This window comes from Caloenas nicobarica, chromosome 1, assembly GCF_036013445.1.
Source record: "Caloenas nicobarica isolate bCalNic1 chromosome 1, bCalNic1.hap1, whole genome shotgun sequence".
NCBI lineage: Eukaryota > Metazoa > Chordata > Aves > Columbiformes > Columbidae > Caloenas > Caloenas nicobarica.
In genome coordinates this window covers 147,980,674-147,999,928 of record NC_088245.1, presented here as the reverse complement: position 1 = coordinate 147,999,928, position 19,255 = coordinate 147,980,674, and the positions used below count along the sequence as shown (strand labels likewise).

At 45.5% G+C, this 19,255-nt stretch overlaps 1 protein-coding gene across 8 annotated transcripts in view; it reads right to left on the bottom strand.

The window, feature by feature from the left end:
• Nucleotides 1-19,255, bottom strand: part of MAP4K4 (mitogen-activated protein kinase kinase kinase kinase 4) — a 162,628-nt gene that overhangs the window by 57,092 nt on the left and 86,281 nt on the right. For all 8 annotated transcript variants that reach the window (XM_065646818.1, XM_065646827.1, XM_065646852.1 and 5 more), the window contains exon 4: nt 167-292. In XM_065646818.1, the coding sequence (XP_065502890.1) occupies nt 167-292 (126 nt within the window). The remainder of the gene's footprint in view (nt 1-166; nt 293-19,255) is intronic.

Sequence of the window (19,255 nt, the reverse complement as noted above, 5' to 3'; positions counted from 1 at the left end):
TGTTCTTAAGGATGCATCATTAGCCTATGTGATTCACTTGTCTATCTGTTTGGGCAAGCACCAAATTCTATTAGTTTGTCTTTCCATAATGTGATATTTTGTGTCATCCTCAGACTATATCCAAAAGGGAAAGGCTTATGAACATGCTTCAGAAATATCTGCTTACCCACAGTTGGTCATCATGTCCTGGAGGACTTTTCTTAATGAAAGCACCATAATAAGTTGCAATATTTCTATGATGAGAATATTTCTTTAGCATATTAATCTCCAGTTTGATTTCTTCTTCCTCATCCTTTGGAAAAAAAAAACAAAAAACATATGTTTAATACGCCATACGAAGTATTTATTTCCTCTTCTTTTTCACAGAAGTAGATTTTTTACAAGTTTAATTTATACCAGCATCATGTTCAGTAAGCACATCTCATGTTAATGCCATCAAAATCCTGTTTATTGAGACGATCTGAAACAGAGCTTTACTCTTCCAAGTTTTCAGTAGTGCAAAAAGGCAAATGAAGGATGCACTGGACTGCATTCAGTGATGGAGCGGGACAGGATTTTAAAATCCCTGTGCTTGTAATACCTTAAGCAAATACATAGCTAGCATTCTTCTATTCTACATAACCCAGGGAAGTAGAAAAACAGAAAAATCTGTGAATTTAGAAAAAAAAGAGTGTTATTTCTGTCTTCCTCTTTTTTTTTTTTTTTTACTTTAATTTTGATAACTGCAACCAGTTCTATTTAACTGCCAGACAGCGGCTCAGCGCAGCCGGCTGCCAAAGTGGCCCCTCCGAGGTGGGTCGCCCCGCAGTGAGGACCACAGGGTCCCCGGTCCCCCACCTTGGCGTCAGCACTGGGCTGGTGCAGGAAAGCAGAAGTGGAGATCAGGAATTCCCCCTGCTGCACGGACCAGGCAGTTCACCTCGTGCACAAGTTTCCTCCCTCTCCATGTGTCTCCATGGAGGAAGAGTGAGTCCATCGGGAAGAGAGGGCTGGGAGCCCGGGCGGTAAACAGGATGCTTGGACACAAAGGCGGAGGAAGGATTTTCCCCGGCTCTCCTCACCTCAGCGAGGTGCCAAGCAGAGAGCAGCTCCACTGAAGGGAGGTCATCCCTTCAAAGAGCTAAAAACGGGTAAGGCTACTCAACAACTCCTTAAAACCACCCACAATTCGCTTTTGAAGTGCTGGTGGGACGCGCTGCACGAAAGGATCCAGGCAGGCTTTGAGGTGATGTCTGAGCAGACAGCCAGCAGATACAGGAGAAGACACCATCCCACCACCAGCTCATCCAGCACCTCTCAAGGCGAGGAATGAAATGCAGCTGATTTACCCCTTCAGACACAATCTCCATCCGCTCCTCAACCTTCTAGCCTTAGATATCCAGGGGGAAAATGTCTACCTTAAACTGATTCCAGGAAGAAACCAAAACCTCTGTTCCCTAGGGTGGCAGGCTGATAGAAATGGTAGCACGTATTTTGATTATCCCGTAATGTCACAGCTGATTACATGATAAAATTTTACGCCTTAAACTTCCCTGCAATTTGCACCATGCTAGCAATCAAATATCCTATTCATGACATACGCAGATGTTAATACATGTACACTTTAACTATTTATACACACTGGTGCACATGGCCTTACCAAAAGAAACCACCCTATGCCACAAAGCAAACAATTATTTCATATACACTAATAGTGCGATGCAGTGCTTTCTCGTAAAATATTACGAGAGAATTTCCAAAATGCACCAGGGATAAACTATTCTTAAATCTTGTCATGATGCATCTTTACAGTAAAACACTGTGTATTTCTGGGACACTAAACAAAAGAGTAAAATAGTCTTGTAAATCAAAGTTCCCAGTGAACAGCATCGTGGGGAGAAAGCACTACCAGAACAGCTTGTTGATCCAAAGACTAACTTGGTGCTTCCTCGGCTGCTTCTGCTGCCCTTGCTGTTGTGTGATTTTATTTAGATCATATGCAAAAAAACCCACAAACAAACAAACAAACAACCCACATGCCTACACCAGAAACCACAATGAACTTTGAATTTAGGCAAAAAAACTGTAGTGGGAACTTCATTAAACTTAATGGTTTGGGACTTAATCACAGGAAGGTTAATATGTATAATTGGATTAATCTGCTATTTTATACTGACTTTATAGAAAAATTATTTCCTATCCTCATCACATGAACACAATAACTTTTACAATACAATGGGCATGAGGTCCTAAAGTTTGTTCATGTTTATCTATTGCAACAACAACCAAAATGACAATGCTTAGACAGAATCTATTTCTGAAAAAATAAAATAATAATAAAAAACACCCCCCAAAACCACCAAGGAATAAACAATAACCAAAAAAGGCACACACAGAGCCAGCAGACTGCAGGCAGTTACTGCTCTTTCAGTTTTTCCTTGTGGCTGTGTCACAGCACCTGGTCAATGGCCTGCAGCAACCCCAAGCAGCTCCCTTAACTAAGGCTAATAATGGTCCTAAACTCCTGTTTCAGCTGTGACTGAGCATTTGTCCACAGCACAAATAGCATCTCACCTACAGCATAATCCAGTCCAAATTCCAGCCTACAAAAATAAATGGATGGAGTAATTCTTGCCAGGCTTTGGAAGATTCCACTTAGTGTGGATCGATAACTCCCTGGCACTGAGTCCCAAAGACTTGGTGGCGACAGGAACTATCATGAGGACTAATCAGCAAGGAGAAAGCTGCAGTACCACTGTGGTACAGCAATTGGTGTAAGATAACACACACACACACACACAAAAAAGAAAGTCGCCAGACCAAAATTATTCTGTTCCCGATCCAGGAACAGTTTTTTCCAGGGTACAATCGATTTCATCCCAATGTGGACAACTGAAACAGGCCAAACAATGTGTATCCTAACAGTGTTTACTTCCCCTGCTTAACTACAAAAGAAGGATGAGGTCATTAGCCGAGATCCAGACACCAATCTTGCAGATGTCTCACATCAGGGTGAGATAAATCCCACCCAAATATCTCACTGGATAAGACCATTTCCACACAAGGTCCCTCAATGGACACACATGCTCCAGGGAGGACAGGCTGCAGCCATGATCCTCCTGTGCAGAGGAAGGTGTTTTGGTGGCCGCCCCAGGATTTGGACATGGGAACTGACCTTGGGGACAGAGGGTCCCTCACCTCCTCCAAACAACGCATGTGCTGCTCCACCGCCACTAACAGCCCCTCCATTTGCAGAGGCGCCAGGATCACAAAAGGGGAAAATTAAAACCGATTGAGAAGAGAGACTGTCATTCTCATGAAGAAATACAAAAGTACATCCTTTTTTCTTGGAGGAAAGAGGCAGCTGGTGAGCCCTTCCTAGTGATTTTATGCAGCTGGCATCAATTACCACTTTAAGCCATTATCTGTGGATACAAACTCCCATTGAAACCTTCTTTGTCTGGCCTTTGATGGGGCTGGTATAAGTGTTTTATACTTACACATTCGCTGTCTGTTTGTGACAGCACATCTGATTACCAGCAATTTTTGCAGTAAGCTATACTTTTGCAAGACTCATGTGGTTAAATCAAGCTTGGAGCGGCTTTCCTCTCCCTTTCCATGTGTTTCCCTTCAGAGATTAAATGGACATGTCAGCATCTCTAGGGATTTCTAACCACAGCGCTGTTTTATCAAAACGCCTTTGCCTGGAAGATTAAAACCTGCATACGACACCTGCACAGAAATCTACCTATGTACACTAAGATCACTTCTAACCATTTGAATCAGCACATTAAAAATAAACCCAGGCGTGTTACCTCTCAGCATGTCACCCTGTGGCACCCGATCACCTTGCTTACAGCTGGAGCACAAAACCTTCACATCGCTTGCTCTTCCATTCATCACTGCACACTAAATATCAGATTTTTTTTTTTTTTGCATGCAGATGGCAAATCAATAACTTGTTACTTTCATTACATCACCATTTACAAAACTGTGATGATTCCAGTATCTGAATGATTAAAGTATCTGAACACAGTGCCAATGGAGTAACTCCCAGTCAAATAAAAACTAGAGCAGACCCATGTAAGGAATATTAATCTAGACAGCTCAATTACGCAATTTCATCACATTTTCCAAAGGTAACCCCCCCTGCCTCATTATTTCAAGAAAATCCTGCTTATTTATACAAATTCTTAGAAGATGAGGAATTCAGAAGCACTTTGCCAGATACCGCAGGAGGGAGGGAGAGGAAGGGAACTACAGCTCTAGAAGTGCCAGAAGCAGGGAGGACATAACCAAAGGAAAAGTCACTCCGTATCTGTCCCGTTTTTATGTGCTTCCCTAAGCATAATTAGGTGTCTCAGAAGACCAAGCAAAACAGTCCTGACCCGCCCCAGCACTGCAACTGGTACAAGACCCCTCCGAGAATCTGTCTCTGAGAAACACACCCAGGGGAGTAAGGAGGGAATAACACTGCTTTCCAAGATCTGTTGTACAAGAAAATAATTTCAGGAGCTGAATTAAAAACCAAAACAAACAAACAAACAAGACACCTAAAAGGTACAGCGAGAAAGTGTCCCGGGACCTGTAAGTGGTGACTTTCCATCCACACTCCTGCGGGTGGAAGAGCTGCCTGACCACTGCTCTTTGCCGGCTGTTGACTCTGCCCTCTGAAGGGACAGAACAGGTCAGGAAGGCAAAACTCAGGACAATTTCAGAAGACTTTATTTAGCCTACTAGTATGATGAGGAGAAATGTGAATGAGGAAACACAGCCAAACAAGGATAAAACAAAACAGTGTTCTGTGATGAAGGTAAGAGCAAGTTTATCTATCCTGCCAGATTATTTATATGCTCTCCTAAGTCAGCTTGCCGAGGAATTCAAATCAATCCCTTAATTAACTTTCCTTTCCAATTTAAGAAATGAGACAGTGACAAATCTCAGCTCTCCCCACACAAACAGCATCCAGTCATTTTAAGCTACAACGAAGCGTTTTAAGAATTAACACCACTCCCCAACAGTGGAAAGCCAAAAAACACACAGGCAAAGGGGGATGAGGAAAGGGAAGCCTCCCAGTTTCCTTTCCTTTGCTTTCCCAATGCTGCCCACGGAGCTCTGCCTGCCCATACCCAGGGAGCTGCGCTGCCTGGAGAACGGCGGCTGGTGATGCTGTATCTGGGGTTGCAGAGCAAGCTGAGCTGCTGAGGATCAGGAGCTGCAGCAGTGGCTTGTGGGGTCTGGGAGTCTCTACATCACGGGAGAGTTGGGATCTGTGTGGAGGAGCAGGCAGCAGCCTGAGCCTGGCACTGGGAGGGGAAAGAGAGTGCAAACCCACAGGCGGGCACCTGGAATGATGGAGAGGAAACTGGTTTGGCTTCAGAGGCAGAAGAACCACGGCAACTCAGCCTTTCTTTCACTGTCTCTCCCCAAAGGGCAAGTTGAAGAAAAACAGGAGAAGCCCACAAGAAACCTAGTTTTTATTTTTGTTTCTGCTTCCCTTCACTTCTCATTTCTGCTCTAAAACTATGTTAAAAAAGTCCTAAAAGGTACCAAACGCAAACAAAAGCCTTCCTGGATAAATCACAACACCAGATTTTGCAAACGACAATTCTGCTTGTGTCTCACATCCTCTCTCCCCCTCACACACCAGTCCTGGCCTGCATCCATTCGGAGCTGAATCTGTCCAGGCCAGGGTAAGTCTGAATAGTGCCTAGCACAATAGGTGACCTTTTCTGGTGCTGGAATCCATAATATACACACTCATTAATAAAGTTCTCACACACGAGAGAAATGTTTTGGCGAGAAGAGTTGGGGCAATATTGCACGCAGAGCGGTATTTGAACTGGGAGCTGTGGCTCTGCCCCCAAGCTGGGAAGGAGACTGTAATTTTGGGAGGAACCAAACCACAAGAGCAATAAGATTCCGAGCACCGGGCAAGTCCCTGCCAGTGCCTGCCAAGGTAGGAAGTTCGTATAAAGCAGAGCAGCTCACAGTGCGGAGAGCACAACATGGAGAAATGCAATCCTCTCCAATGCCACAATAGGGAATATTATATAAAATAGTTCTTAAAAGAAAATACCAAACACAGGCTTCCTGGGAGGGAAAACCTAAACTGTTTAAAAGAAAAGACTTTAATCAAGACATGCAGCAAACATTTAATAAGTCCATATACAGTTCTAAATCTTAACATACAAGAGCCTCCAACTTTCTATTACATCCCATCTTTCTTGAGACTTTTACGGAGCCTTTGAGCTTTGTTACCTTCAAGCTAAAGACCTCATGCAAGTTTATTTCCCTTCTGTCTCTCTCCTCTGTTACCTTCTCATCTCCAGCATTCACTGTGCCTGTCCCACTTCACATGCAAGGTCTCCCTTTCACAGACCTCTTGCCCACAGAGTCTCCACCTTGGCATCAGCACGTTCATTTCTCTGCACCCTCCTTCAAGTCCTTCCCAAACACACTTCTTCAAAAGTCTAGCAGACTGTTTACCCTTATGAAAAAGCATCCGCCATGGTATGCACTCGGTGACACTCAGGGAGCACTAGACATCCAGCCAGCCGTAGCGTGGGTGGGGAGCATCGCCACACCACCCCACGCTGTGAAGGTACCTATCAGACTTTGCCCCTGGTCCACGTATGCAGCCCATGAGGAGAAAGCCCTTCATGGGCTCTACCATTCACAAGCTTTCTGGAGCCCATCTTGTCACCAAGAGCTACCAACCAGCCTCCAAGCCACTTCCGCCGCCGGCACAGAGCTGTGCTGCCAGAAGCAGCAGACCGGCAATGCTCTGCTCAGGCAGGGTGATTGCAGAAGACGGCTGTGAAGCTTTTTCAAGGGTTAAAAAAAAAAAAAAAAAAAAAAAAAAAAAATCTTAGTTTTGTGAGAACTGGCTGGCAGGACAGGGCTGTCCTTATGACCACATTTGGTTACCTTCAGCGGCAAGGTTTCATCAAGCAGGTTAGAAACACACTTCCCAACACATGCAGAACAGAGGCTGCTTTGTCTCCCCTTGGCACAACAGCCTTTCTACTGCATGCTAAAGGCACCATCTGAAACGAGAGAAAATGAGCCAAATTGTTCGCAACAGTGCCATTGCTGAGGCTGCAGCCATAAAGCAACAATTAAGTTAACTAGACAAAAAAGCATGAGGGAGGACTAGCTTTTAAGCAGGGTCCCAGCACTGCCCGAAGGAGCCTGTGTAGCAGCTTTGTGCAGGCACGGGAGACAGAATCACGTGCAGGCAGGAAGGAGCCAAAAACCACGTGAAGACAATACTTGTCTGTTGTCTCCCCCCTAAACTACCTCCCCTGCCAATCGCTTCGACAACAATATTTTCTTTCTTGCCTGATGTGCCCCCAGTGCCTTTGCCGGTCACTGAATGAGCTGCACTGAAGACACAGAGACTGCACCACTGCTGACCTCCCCCAATAAAACCCCAGGGTGTCACGAGGTTTTCCGAAGACTACCAAGAGAGAAACCTCCTAAGGGCAAATCCATTCAACCATTTCCAAGGCTAGTCCCTTGATCCTGGTCACAATTACTTAAAAAGTATCCTGCTCAGATTGCATGTTTATCCCAGCTATACAATTCAAATGTCCATCCCCATCAGGCCTAAATTATCCACAGGTTATACAACAAGCTAGCCCTGTACTGACACCTTCACAGCCCTCATAAAAGAGGGAAGGTTTAATACCCTACTTCCATTACTATTATTCACACTAAAAACACCCGTTGCTATAAAACTCTACATTCAGTCTTTCTGTGATCAGAACAAGCCCTTGCTAGCAGATATGAAAAATAAGTCTGTATGTGAAGGCAAGAAATTAAAACAATTTCCTTTATGCAAAGCTCTGGGCTCAGACAATGAGATGTAGATGCCAAAGAGAAAACAGGCTTATGCACAAAGCCGAAAAGTTTCACAGCTTTTCTGCTTTGAATCTTGGTGTGCCTTTGATGCCAAGGAAAGCAGCATCTCTGGGGATGACAGAGCCAAGGGAGGTGTTTGCCCACTGCTTGGTTTCTGCTCCCCTTGGGGTCAGCACGAACCTCCAACACTCCCGTCTAGGGGGCAGATCTCCTTCCCAAAGGGGACTGACGCAGGAGTCCCTCCCTGCCTGTGCAGTCCAGACACTGCTGGGTCAGCAGTTCGGAAAGTAAAATACATTAAAAATGGCAGTTCTGGCATAACATGGATGTTCTTCTAGCACATATATCATTGAAACCTCTCATTACATGAAGACACCGATTCCCTTAAAGGACAGATTCATTCAGTATACAGCCTCACACCCGCACTGACCAAGAAGTCCTGTAGATGAACCGGGAAGAGGGATTTATTTACAACCCCTTTCATTTTGTACATTGAATAAAGCCCAAATGCTAAAAACCAAACAAAATACCACAAATGCTCATGATCACAAACCCAAAGCTGTTACAATGCACACCCGAACAGGACCAGAACAAAGGAGAGGAAGGAAAAGTAATCCCACTTTGGTTTTTCCTCCGGGCTGTTTCACATAGTATCCTTTATTTAAAAGAGATGGGGCTGGAGAAGTAGTCGATAAGAGAAATGTAGAAGCTCCATCCATCACATGCCCCCATTTCTTTGCCTGACAGTGATGGAGGGCTTGACGCTGCTCGGTACATAATATTATTTAGGCCAAAAGCAAACACACAGATTTGCAAAGCAGAGGGAGCAGACTGGCAATGGTACTCCAAAATCAACTAAAAATTTAAAATACGGGGAACCACAAACAAGCACTGCCACAATTGCCAGCAGCTGGCAGCTGCAAAACAAGCACCTTGTACTCCAGGACACACAGTCCCACCAGTGACCTTTACCTCTCCGTGGGACGAGTCCCACTGCAGGTGGACAGACCTGTCCCCTATACGCACTTTTCCCCTCATGCTAAATTATGGGCACCCAGGGCAGCTACACTCCAGGCTTCAGCACAACCGCTACATGCCTGAAATCAGACAGAACAAATCCAGGCTTTGGTCATTAGTAGCATCAACAGATAAAGGCAACAAACAGCAGCTGGAAGGCTACAGGATTTATTATCGGCTTTGGTTGCTGAACCCAAATCAACTGGTAGGGAGAAGAAAAACTTTGTAACACATTGCTAATCCTTCAGGTGTCCACATTCCCTGCGTCTTCAAGGCTTCAATTAAGCAAACCCTCCTCATTATAAAGTTGCAAGCGCTGCAGTTTTTCCTTCCAAATATTTAAGACTCCATCTGCAACACTAACAAAGCCCTGCATTTTGTCAGAAAATCAGTACTAAAGAAAAGCCCTGAAAACAAGATTGCTGCATTTGCTTTGCAGCCCACCAATCCACTTCCATAAAGTGCTAAACTTCACTTAGTCTGTTATTATGAAGAAATAGATTTAATGCTTCTTTTCTGAAGTGGTGTATCTCTGTCTGAGGTATTATACATCTGCCAGATGTAAAGACATCTAACAGCCAGCCATCACGTCCCCAAACATCGAAGGTAATAAGTTGGTTTAGGACCTAATAACCGTATTTAATGCCTGCTGTACGTGCCGCTGGTAATCTGTGCTTTGTTTTACACCCACAAAAGGAGAACTTCAAATTTTGGACTACACTACAGCCTCCAAAAAACTCCTTCTAAGCAAGGACTAGTGTGAGATCACGATCTGACTTATTCAACACAAGGTTTCTTTTGTGAAGCAGCCAAAAAATGTAAATTACCCAGGAATAAAAGGAATAATTCGATTTGTACATGTGTCTTACAAACACGATTGAATGACACAGTGCGAGTGCACAAGTCCTTACAAGTTCTAATTTCAGGTAATCTTTGCCTAAAGGTTAAACACTCCAGCTCCACAGGTCCAATATTAGTCACTGCTCAACCTGTTGGTGATCTGCAACCTTTTCCCTTGCCTTATGCAAAGAAAGGACTGCAAATGCAAAATGCCAGGTGTGGACTGGGAGGACCCACGAGGTTCAAAGGCTCATTCCTTTCACCATACAAGGAGCAGAAGGGATTGCAGAGAAAGCTGCGACACCAGCCCACCATTGTGTGTTCGAGAAATGGGCTGAATATGTACCATCCATGCAGACCGTGGCTGGCTGGGGTGAGAAGAAGGGAGAAGACCTGACCAAGCCCTACATGCTCATTTTCAATTTCTAAAATACCCCAGAAAATATCTTCAGTTTCTTTCACTGACATCGCAAGCAAAGACCACTTCAAAAGCTGGCAGAAGGAAGCCTGTTCCTCCTCCCTTTGCCACCATCTCCTCCACCTTCTCTTCCTTCTCCCTCTGGTTTGGCAAGAACTGCTCCTTCCAGCAGCGGCAGAACAAAGGATTACCATCGGGTCGGTAGCTGTGAGACACGCAGTCCTACGCACACCCGCAGAAACACCCTGTCCAAGCTCCTTCTGCAAAGGGCAAAGACCAGACCAGACCTGGGGTTTCTGCTCCTCCACACTCTTCTGCAGCATTCCTGAAACCTACAACCCGACAGCAGCTTGGCAGTGAAAATGCATGACCCAAGCGCAGCTACTCTATAGGAATAAGCAGAAAAGAAATGACTAGAAATATATGGGCCAAGAGCAGCTTCGCTGGAGCAAAGACCTCTCTTGAACTTGTTCACATAAGAACAAGATCCACGCTTATAACCCTAAGGGTTTTCAAAGCAGGAAGGAATATGGATATTGTATTTTACCTCTAAAATACACTTGTGCTCAGAAATACAGCTCTTTTTAAAAAAGGAAATCCATTACAGAGTGATTTACAACTGACTGACAAGATGATGATGATGACTCTGTAATTATCAGGTCCAATCACTCAAATTACAATTTACCAGCAGACACACAAACTACTTGATTCACAGCTAACATTTTCTTCAGCAGAGGCTAGGTCCTTCCTAAAACAAGAGAGGAGACAGGCAACCTCTATCAGTAACAGATAAATGTGGCTGCTGATGAGAGAAATTCAGGGACATCTGCAAGGGGCAAATTTCCCTTCAATGCTTGTGCCAAACCCTTCCAGAGGACAGACGAGAACCAGGGCTGTGACCAAAAGTCTTTTCCTTTGTATTCAGACAGGAACAGCTGTTAGACAGGTACAAAGGTATGGCCACGTCTGGGCACGTGTGATAAGCAAGTTCGTTATATAATCGGTTGCTGAGGCTTTGATTTTCCTTGGTAGATTAATGCTGACTTATGCACAGCATTTAAAATCACCCTGCACTGCCAAAGCTCTATAAAGGCTGTGCACTTTAGTGTACAAGTAAGTGCATTTGGCGGTACGCCACTATGTACAAAATCATTTTCATGCAGCTGCCAGCAGAAGGGAACTATATTCTTGGACCAGATGTTTTTGTTGTCAACACTGCCAAGCATGCCTGGAAACCTCACAGCTGAGTGGTGCCGCAGGAGTGAATTAACAATGAACAGAGCCACGAGATGCTCGTGTCCATCGATCAGACAGGGCATCGTGGCCCCCCCGTTTCCCTTCCTCCCCCTCTCTGAGCAAGGAAGCTGCTGATAGCCAGCTAATTATTTACCTGCCTGAGAAGAAAAGACCTTCTGCCTCCATCAGGATAAATAAAAGCAAAAAATACTTTGCAGAAAATATTACACCCCAGCTGTATTTACCCCTAGCTGGGCAGGTGACAAAGAGACCACAATTAACAGCCAAGAAAATAAGAGCTGACAAAGTATAAATGGTCCTAACACTCCAGTACAGCTTTGGTTTTGCTGCTGGGCTGTGAACAGGCTTGCATTTATTAAACGGCATTTCACCTCAAAAATCAGAGCTGCTATGGCATCTCAACTCTCTGGTTTAAAACCAAACAGCTTGGATCCCAGCACAAGTCTCTCAGTCTTGAGCTGAAACCCTGAGAGCCCTGATGGGAGCTTGGGGACAGGAGTCCACTTCCCAACCCCAACAGCAGCTCTCGGGGAGGCTCAGCTGCCCTTCATCCTCCTGCCCCTGTGCAGCAAAGCCGGGGCTCCCACCAGTCCCCAGGCTGCCAGCCTGGCCTCACCTTTCATGACAAACAGAGGGGACCCATGGGCCTACAGGGACAGGAATAATAAATCGTTAGACAGCTGCTTAAAACCACGCATGTGTATGCACAGCAGGCAGAAAGCAGCCCAAACAGGAACAAGGGAGACAGGCACTGGCACCTGTGTGCTGATAAGAAGAAAATGAGGTTTACTTGGCCCAAAACTCTCCTTTGACAGGCTCACCCTAAATCAACCACGAAGTCTGTATAAGAAACCTGAGCGGCCAGGCGACCTCTCCCAAAAAGAAAAATCCCTGCAGCTGGCAGGGAAGGGATGAAAGCCCACCCACCTCCCCATCTGGCCTGTGGCCCTCCCCAGGTTTGTGGTGAGGGGGTCACTTCTTTGTTTATTCCACTCACCGGGCATCACACATGTTCAGAATGAAAGGTGGCAGAAAGAGGACATGTGTGTGTGTGTGTGTCTCATGAGCCTGCTGGGAGCTGCTTTGGGGTCTCTTTTCTCGGATGGGCAGTTCAGACAGCCCGCTGCTGTACCACAAGCCACTGTTAAAAAGCGACACTCAGCAATTTGTCTGTAAAATAAACAACACGCCTAACGTGTTTTACCGAAATCCTCCTCTACAGGAATAATCTGACCTCCCTCAGAAAGACTATCGTTTGGGTTTCCAAACAGCCACCGCATCTCCTGCACCAAACGTGGTGGCCCCGGCCTGCCCAGCTGCATCTGCATGGGAGTCGCGCTCACCTCTCACGCCTGGAGCAGCGCCTTCCTGAAGGATAAATTCAAAAGTTACGTGTTTAAAAAAGACCCAAAACATACAGCCAGCCTCTCGTCTGGATAAATAGTCTCCTTCTTAGGGACTTTTCCCTTAAAACAAAAGTAACGCTATCGCTACGGGGTCCCAGGGGAGATGATTCATAGGCAGGAAAAGGCCTGTAATGCTGTGCTTGGGGTACTCACCCCAACAGATATTACAACTTTTTACTGTGCTAGTCCTGTAACACGATGAAGTGACAGTCTGAAAAAAATCTTCCATTAATCACACTGATTTGAAACCAAAGAGCACTTAGGCCAGTCAAAGTGGGGAGGGCAGTGGGAGTGGAGTGGAGGGGGGATAGATGGGGCATTTACATTCGAAGGAGGAAACTTGGATTGTTCGTAGAGCTTCAAAGTTCAGCAGGATATGCTTTAAGGCACTGGATTTGCTCAGAGTGGAGCTGTGTGCCAGTGAAGCCAAGCACAAAGGGACAGGCTGCAGCAACCCCGCCAGCTCCAGCACCATCACCAAGGCAAGGGTCCACGAGTTTGGTTTGGAAACATGACCAAGCAGCATGGAAACGGCAGAAATCCCACACACAGCACATCGGACCTCTCCAATAGCTGGGGAGAGGCAGCAAAGTGAAAGACCATGTGTGGCGGGGAGTCAGCTTCTGCCAGACTACAGGCATCTGAACAAAGCCCGTCATGGCTGGAGGCTCCTCTCCTGTGGTTTCCTGCAGCCTCGTCCCTCCAACGGGCACATGGAGAAATCCCAAAGCCCAGTCAGAACTGAAAGCCTCATAGAAACTGTTGGTTAAATTGGTTAAGCTTGTCTCTGCCGGTTTACTAACGAATGACACTATGATAAGAAAAGCTTTCAGTTGCGCTCTGGCTGGCATGAATTAAAAAGCAAGGGGCTGGTGGGGTACAATATAGGAAAAGGAAGAACAGGGAGGCTATTATAAAGACAGCAAAACATAACTTAAAAAAAATAATCTAAGGTTGTGGTGGGGGTCTTGGTTTTTTTTTTTTGTTTGAGTTTTTTTGTTTTATTTTGGTTTTTTGACAACTCTCCCCAAATCGGCTCCATCTGTAGTCTCCGAGCATCTAGGGGTTTCTGCCAAAGTGATCAGTAGCAAAGAGCTAGCATTTGTCTTTGAATCGCAGCCACTACATGCTCCAGCGTTCCCACACCATGGAGAGAAATTGGAGGCACTCGCAGCTCTCCCTGGGCTAACACCGAGCCACCGATCCAAAGCACAAGGGATGACGGCAGTGCATGTGCACTGCTGCATATAAAGGCAAGACACTGGGGGAAAAAAAAAAAAAAGACACTACTGCTTTTCATGACCTCTCAAACTTCCTCACTGAAAGCAGGCTTGGCTGAGGGCAACCCTCCAGCTCATTGGCAAACCTCTTCAAAGCCAGACATCCAGCTAAGGTTGCCTTTCATACAATACAGCCTTTATTCCCTCACGCGTTTGGTTCGTGAGGAGACGCTTTTCCCCAGGAGCCGCGGCACATACCGCCATGCCACAGTCACAACCCGGTTTTGGCCGCCTCTCCCCAGCACCAACACCGCGGTGCTGGCCTGGAGAGCAGACACGTGCCCCTGCACACCGACAACGTCCATGTCCCGTCCCCTTCCCCTCGGGGAACTGCAGGACATTGCAAAGCCCTAGATCTGCTGTTAGCTGCTCACCAGCCCTTCCCTCCTCAAACCTGGAGGGCCGCGTAAGGCCCTCTTTTCCCATTCACCTTGTAAAGATGATTAGAAGGTTAAAAAGGAAAAAAAAAATTATGATGGAACAAATTCTCTGAATGGAAGATGCAAAAACTGCTGAACACCAGTAAGCTCCTACTAACCATAACTCAAAGGTCTCTGTTGTGTTGCTGGGTAGCGTGTTTCAGAAGAAACTTCTGGTTCTTGACATCATGTGGAAGGCAAGCAGGTTTCTTGCTCTGAGCCCTCTAGTGATGGCCAAAAGCACAGCAGTTCACACAAGTGCTTGCTTTGAGTGCAACCAGGAGGGAAAAAAATAGACAAACCCTTGTGCAAGAGATCAGTGCTCAGCCACCATGCCAGGTCAAGACGGCCATTTCTCAAGGAGCACATAACAGCTCATGGAGCTATGCTAAGCAGAGTGTTTATAAGTGTTTATCCACATTCTAAGTAGCTATTTGTCCTCCAAAGGCTCACGAATATGGGTATTTTGTGAACAATCATGGATTAGACCCCTAATCCAAAACAGGCATCATCAATCCATCATGAATGGTTCTTAAGGCCCAGAAAAAAATTTGGAAAATTCACTAGAATACAGGCTTAACACTAAATGTCTTTTTTCCCCCCTCCAGTCTCAAACATTGAAATCCAATTTTTTTTATCTACATTGTGCTTCAAGAACAGGCACAATCTCTGCTGTCCACCAAAGTACAGAGCTCCTGAATACTCGTGAGTTTCCACAACTATATTCATCCCATGCATTATCAAGCTGCAGATGAGTCGAAGAAACATCAAATTCTTATTAAATTCCAGCCAGTCTTTGCTCCTCTCTGAATCCAGCACAGTCTCAGTGATGCTACCATGTCAGAAGGTCTTTCCTGTGAAACTGTATAACGCTCTGCCCAAAGCCAGTGATTCGTTTTCTTCTGCTTTAGCAACCAGCCGTATGAACTTCACCTACTACAGAACCAGCTATATATTTTTAATATCTCAAGTGGGAAATCATTAGATGCATCATATGCAACAATATTAAAATGAGCACTGTTTCCCACTCTAAAGTCTGCTCCAGCACCTTATATATCTTACGAACATTTTACTGCCAACAAATCTGCTCTTTTGAGTCATACCTAATATCGGGAGGAAGAAAGAACACTATCCAGTGAACTAGCAATACAAGCACACACAGCAAGGGCAGACTGGGCTTTTGTTGTGGACTTCACCTAAAGCAAACAGATGTCTTTCAGAGGTAAATATACTTTGGCTATCTGGACTAGACCACTAAAGGGTTGTTTTCTTTTGCCATTCACTAACCAAATCACCATTAAACTGAGGATTAACACAGTTCTTTGCCTGCAAATATGGGTCATGGTCCAAAATGTGGTTCATCTCGGTCAGCCTCTCCAGGTCACCAGATCAGAGGCAGCTGGCATCACACATCCTCGGCACAGGTTTTTGACCCCACCATTGGAACCGAGCTCATCACCCAGTGATTCTTTGCTCTGACATTATCTTGAATGCTGGAATCCAGAAACACAATAAATGTTATGGAAATGGTCCAAAGCAGAAAGTGAAGTAATTTCTGAGGCAAGCAAGCAGACTAAAAATAGCCGACTGCACAGTGGAAACAATCGGAGGGTGGGGGAATCCCTGCAAAAAGACCTTTATACTCCATTCTTTATTCCTAAATCTGCAGGTGTGGAGCACTTACAAACAGTCCTTCCAGCAGCTGTCGCAGGTGGCTGAGGAAGATGCAGACAGGCTGTCAGAAAGGCATCGAAGCCAATTTTCCTCCTGGAGCAAAGAGATGGCTGAGGGCATGTGGTTCCCCAGGCAGCTTCATGGTTGTAACCCTGAGGAGATGCTGCTGATGCTCCTGCAGGCCGGCTCCTGGCCACAGCCTCTCCATCTCCCTGCCCGGCCCCTTTCACCCAAGCCCCCACCAGCTTTTGCTGGGGCAGAAACAGTAGAAAGCTAATCTGTATTAAAAACAAACAAACAAGCAAACAAAAACTTCTTTGCCAGTGGAGCTCTCTGAAGGATGGGACCAGATAGATGCTGGTACACAGGGATCTACGAAAGGGGGGAGGAGAGGCAGAGCTGCCCCTGCAGTAGCAGCCGGACATCAAATTGGTTTTGCTGTACTGTAAAACCACACCTTGAGGGAGAATTAAATAGAAAGTAGGGAAAACTCATAGACACCTATGTCACGAGGAAGCACTGCTATCACAACAAGATGCCATCTGAACATTTACAACTAGAAAACACAACTGTTCCTCCTTTCTTTCCTGCCAGTGGGAGAAATCCTTTCCTGAATTTACATGGGTGTTTGTTTGTTTACATTTGTAGACACGGGAAAGAGAATGAGTTCGCATTTAAATGCTGATCCATTCATTTTTACAGGAACGGTGCAAACTCTAACAATTTGTGTTGCAAATCAAGACTGGGCAAGGTACATTTCCCAAACTCTTTTAACCAAAACTGAGGAGCAACAGCAAGTCTGAAGTCAGAACCAACATCGCCCTCAAGGACTCCAATTTGAGTGGAGACTTGTTTGACAACACAGCCCCCTCTGATCTATAAATCAGTGCAACTCCTTAATTTCATAATTGGCTCAAGGCTTTACATTCAAGCAAATTGCTGCAAAGAGGCATAGCAAGAGAAACAAAAAGAAAAATTCAGAGTGAAAAACAGAATCACAGAATGATTAGGGTTGGGAGGGACCTCTGGAGATCATCTAGTCCAACCCACCTGCTAAAGCAGGTTCACCAGAGCAGATCACACAGGAATGTGTCCAGGCGAGGTTTGAATGTCTCCAGAGAAGGAGACTCCACAAGGTCCCTGGGCAGCCTGTTCCAGTGCTGCGGCACACTCAAAGAAGTTTCTCCTCATATTCAGATGGAACCTCCTATGCTTCAGTCTGTGCCTGTTGCCCCTCATCCTACCATTGGGCACCACTGAAAGGAGTCTGGCCCCATCCTCTTGACATCCACCCTTGAGATATTTATAAATATTGATGAGATCCCCTTCCAGCCTTCTCCAGGCTGAACAGAGCCAGATCTCCCAGTCTCTCTTCATACGAAAGGTGCTCTAGGCCCCTAATCATCTTCGTAGCCTGACTAACTAACTAGTGAGACAATTAACTCATCTATAAAAAACAGTTTGTTTCACAGACTCGAAGAGGGAAAACACCAATAAACACTAGGGAAAAGGCCACCGAAGTAAAATATGCGAGAGAGAAATAAAACCCTCCTTAATGGCGCTGCCTTTGCATCACTGTTTCCACAGCAGTGACTCAGGGCTGCCCGGCCGCCCGCAGCCCCGGCCGGGAGGACAGGTTAGCGCAGGGGGAGCCAAGCAGCCAGCCGCCGGCACGCCTGCTCTCCCGCTTGCCTGGGGCCTGTTTGCCCAATTACATTTCCATATGGTAAAGTATTCCGTATAAGAAAACGATTCTCAGGAATCACGGACACTCTCCCTTCTTGCTCTCGTACGCAGAGCCAAGGTGTTTTGCCAGGCCCGTAACAGTTATCTGAAGGTCTGTGGGCTTCTGCATTTACACTAGGATTTCCACTTAGTTCTTACCAGCTCCAGAATCAAACACTAAAATTCAGTTCGGGAAGAAGGAGCTGTAGTGGAAAATATCCTTGCTCTGGTGAAACACTGCAGAAACACCTCATATATCAACCGACACGTAGAAAGCTCAAAGTTCATTTCTGGAACTGACCCCTCCACTAGGCAGAGAGAGGGGGAGACATTTGTGAAGGCCCCATCATTCTGCAGAACCAGGGGCACAAGAGAGCAGGCTGCTGAACTCGCACCGCGCCTTTTGCACCAGTGATGCACTGACTAAAGAAACTACCGTTTTGCCTGGTGGACACGAGACAAAACACAACAACGATGCGCCCTCTGCACAGTAGCTGCTTCTGTGACTAACTCGCTAACTTGTCACAGATATCCCTTTCAGATCAAAACATCTGAGAAAGCCTGACATGAAAAAATTCAACAGAGATCATCAAAACAAAAAGATGCCTCCTTGGCCAGACTCCCATCAGTCTGATCCCACTTGAAGCAGGGTCTTACTAAGAGAGATGTCAAGGACAGGAGAGCGAAACTAAACCGCATGTTTATTATGAAGCACCAATCTTTGCAATTTAATGACAACACCTTTGCAGATTTATTTAGCAGTAGAAAATGTTCTCTGCAAGAGAGGCTACACAAAGCACACTCAGTGGGCTTTAATCACTTTCGGATTAAACCTATATACAGGAATGTACACAGGCCCCTTGCTGGAAATGACTTGAGGCATTTCTAGGTTCAGGATACAAACAATATCTTCTCCTAGACTGACCAACTGAGCTAGTTTGTGCAGCATTTTCAAGGTTCTTTTAACACTTAGCTTAGCCATGTGCTTCCCATTGCACACTTGAAGAGTGGGCACAGGGGGAGAAGAACACTTTCCTGTAAGGCACGAGGGGAGCATTCATCGTTGTTATAAGTCAGCTTAGAGTACAATGAATTCACAGGTCCTTGCACATTAGCACTTGCTGCCATAATCTCTGGTTTTAGGAGCTGGGTTATAAAACTGTGTTTTAGCCAACAACTCCCTACACAATCACTCAAACTGCATTTTGCAAAAGGAGCACTGCTGAGGGACTTAGAGCAAACATTTTTATCTTGTTAAATGTTGGAGAATAACTTTGCTATTTTATATTCATATATACATATGTACATGTTAAGAAAGAGAACGGGGGGGAGAGAGATCATGTAGGATAATCTCAAATGTACAACACTATTTGT